The sequence below is a fragment of the Octodon degus genome, unplaced genomic scaffold (genome assembly GCF_000260255.1).
Source record: "Octodon degus isolate 3935 unplaced genomic scaffold, OctDeg1.0 scaffold00054, whole genome shotgun sequence".
NCBI classification, from domain to species: Eukaryota; Metazoa; Chordata; class Mammalia; order Rodentia; family Octodontidae; genus Octodon; species Octodon degus.
In genome coordinates, this window is record NW_004524630.1 from 4,804,903 (window position 1) to 4,808,055 (window position 3,153).

Consider the following 3,153-nt stretch of genomic DNA (forward strand, 5'->3'; position numbering starts at 1 on the left):
GGCTGGAGTGCTGTGGGGATCGAACTACAGCAACCTGAGGCTGACAGCTTTGTGGAAGCAGCCACTTAAAGAACTGAGCTAGGGCCAGGCCCCCTCATGTTGTTCTTTAGTTATGCTTTCTCTTTTTAAATTTTAGTAAGGGTCTACAATAAATAATTAAATAAATAAATGATACTGAAATGTTTTTCATTTTTTTATTTTAGTGAGGGTCTACAGGGTCTGTAGGGTGTCACTACATAGATCAGACTCGTAGTGATCCGCCTGTGTTCAGTCTCCCAAGAGCTGGGATTACAAGCATGCCCCACCACGCCCAGTCTCAATTGGTGTCTCAGCATGCCCTAGGGGCGGGGTTGGCAGGGCATGCTGGGGATTGAACCCTGGCCACTGCGTTTGCATAAGCAGGCTCTTTAGTCCACTGAGCTATTTGGCCAGCCCTTAGTTATGCTAACTTTTTATTCTTATATTTTTGGTGGCACTTGGGATTGAACCCTTAGTATTCACACTGAGTTATCTCTTAGACCCTGCTTTTATTTTTAAATTTTGAGACAGGCTTTCATTAAGCTCCTCTGCCCCTCTGTTGAGTTTGTAGTCCTTCTGCCTCAGTCTCCCAGAGTGCTTGAATTACAGGTGCATGCCACCATGCCTAACTGCCTGCCTGTTGTCTCTGTCCATCCATCCATGTCTGTGTCTGACTGTCTCTTTCAGTATTGGGGGTTGAATCTGAATTCAGGGCCTGTTGCATGCTAGGAAATGCTGTGTCACTGAACTATATCCCCAATCTTTTTTTTTTGGCAGAGCCAGGGATTGAACTCAGGCCCTGTGCTTGCCAGGCAAGCACTTATTCTACTGAGACATCTCCCTGGCCCCTTGTGTCCCCAGTCTTGAAAATACAATTTTGAGGGAGTCTCACTGTTTGCCCGGGCAGAGTTTGAATTTGTGATCTTTCTGCTTCAGCCTCCCAAACTGCTGGGGTGACAGGAGTACGCCACTATGCCTGCTTGTACTAAGTTGGAAAATCGAATATTTAAGATAGGTGATGATTATGTATGAAAGCAATACTGTATCTTCTCAAACATACTTTTAAAAAAACAATATAAGGTAGATACTAAGTGGGAGATATGTATCATTGTTTAAAGTTCTCATAAAAATATTTTTTCTTTTTTTGACAGTTCTGTTGAGTTGGAAGAATTGAATCTGGACCATTAAGAAAATGGATTTTGTAATTAGCTTTAAAATTAGGCCGAGCAATTAGTTTTCCTGCAAGTCAGATTTTTAAAATGACGTACATCCCACAAATTAGTTTTTGGTTTTTGATCTAACATCCCTTCCTCAAATGCCTTCTGTAGTTTCAGATTAGTAGGAAAACCATACAATAATTGTATGATATCTGTTTCAGTACTTCTTTTTTCATTTTTGTAAGTTGATATTAATCTTTTTATCAATTAAACTTTTGACAATTTATTTTTATTTTTTTCTTCTTGAAGTGTTAACTTTTTACAGTCTGAATCATACATAGAAATTATTCTTTGTTAATAAATAAATAGAAATTACTTTTTTTCATATTGGCGTGTACCTCAGATATTAGAGGAAGAAAAAAGGTAATATAATTTAAGTTTACCAAATATGGTGTGTATTCAAGTAATACTTGTCCAGCTTATCTAAATTGTACATACTTGAAATAGTATCTAAATTTGATTTTATTATTCTGTTCTCAAACCTGCAATAACAAGATACAGTTTTGCATCTGTAGCTAACTCTTCTGTGCTCATCACTTTGTGTATATTACTTGTTCTGAATAGATTTTACTTTTGGAAATATGGCTTTGTTGAAGTCGTTCTGGTTTTATTATTTACTTACCCGTTTGCCTTTATATTTTAGCTTTGCAGAAACTAAAATGGTGCAGTAGGCTTTCATAAATCTCACAGGCAGAGAATAAAAGCTTCTGATGACTTTTTTCCTCACAGGAAGACATCCTGGGAAGCAGTTCTTAGTGCTCTGGCAGTGAGTGTTGTAAAGAGTTCATGACCTGATTTTCATTTGCAGTCTGTATTGACCAAGGATTAAGCATAAAAATTGTATAGATCATTAAAGCTGTGGTCTTCTCAGATGGAAATGGGTAGAAAGTGTTTTTGTTCTGAGTCTGTCTTGTTGGCTTTTTCTGTTACAAAATTGCGAACCAGATCTTACAATTAAGTTTTACTTTTTGTTTAAGTACATGCCAGTTGTTCTGTTAAAAATAAGAAAAATAGGTTTCACATGGTTTCCTGGGTGCAGTTGCTGTTGCACTCCTTCACGGCCACAGCATGAGTCTCCAGGTCACTGCGCTGGACCAGCAGAAGGACCGCTGCACATGTTTTGCACTCTCCTCTGCTCCCCACTTCCCCTTTCTTAACCCAGAGTCCTTTTGTGGTAATACAGAAAAGAAGATTTAAGTTTCCGTGCTGAGGACCGGCCCCCAAGCACCAGCCCTCCTCCTGTTAGTGTTCAGTTGAACCATCTGCTTTATCATTTCAGAAATAAAGTGCCGTTTTGAGAGAATGAGCATAAGAAGACTAAAATTAAAGTAGTTCCATTTTTAAATTAACTGATTTTAAAATTTGTAATTCAATAAAGTTTTGTTGTTGTTAACTGTGTATCACGTTTGTCATTTATACATTGAATTTTGTTTTACCTTTAAGAATTTCCCAGGGGCTGGGGAGATGGCTCAGTGGAATAAGTGCTTCCCTGGCAAGTGCAAGGGTCTGAGTTCAATCCCTGGTTCCGCCAAAAAAAAAAAAAAAAAAAAAAAGAATTTCCCGTTTTCCTGTATTAAGGTATTTTTAAATTAGTTTTGCTAAAGTGAAGCTTGGTCTTGAAGTATACCTAGCGTGAGTGTGTTTTCCTTTCCTGGCCCTCTGCTGACGAGTGTGGCTCTGAGCTGACAGACCTGGGTGTGCTGGCTCGTGGGTGCTCTTCACATAACATGTGTGTCCTACTGCTGAAAGGCGTTAGCCACTAAAGAGTAACAAAGTGAAGTGTTGTCACAAGGAATATTTTACATAATACTTACTTTCTAAACAAAGTTAACTGTTAAGTGAGCATACCAAAAAATTAAGTTAGACAAGTGTTGTGGCAACAAAGAGCTGGCCAAATAGCTCATCGGATTAAAGCACC

General features: G+C 38.6%; 1 protein-coding gene across 1 annotated transcript in view; it reads left to right on the forward strand.

The window, feature by feature from the left end:
* Positions 1 to 2,633, forward strand: part of Tcea1 (transcription elongation factor A1) — a 96,954-nt gene extending 94,321 nt beyond the window's left edge. The window contains exon 17 of the mRNA XM_004633373.2: positions 1,170 to 2,633. Within this exon, the coding sequence (XP_004633430.2) occupies positions 1,170 to 1,178 (9 nt within the window). The 3' untranslated portion in view covers positions 1,179 to 2,633. The remainder of the gene's footprint in view (positions 1 to 1,169) is intronic.
* The last annotated feature ends 520 nt before the right edge of the window (positions 2,634 to 3,153 follow it).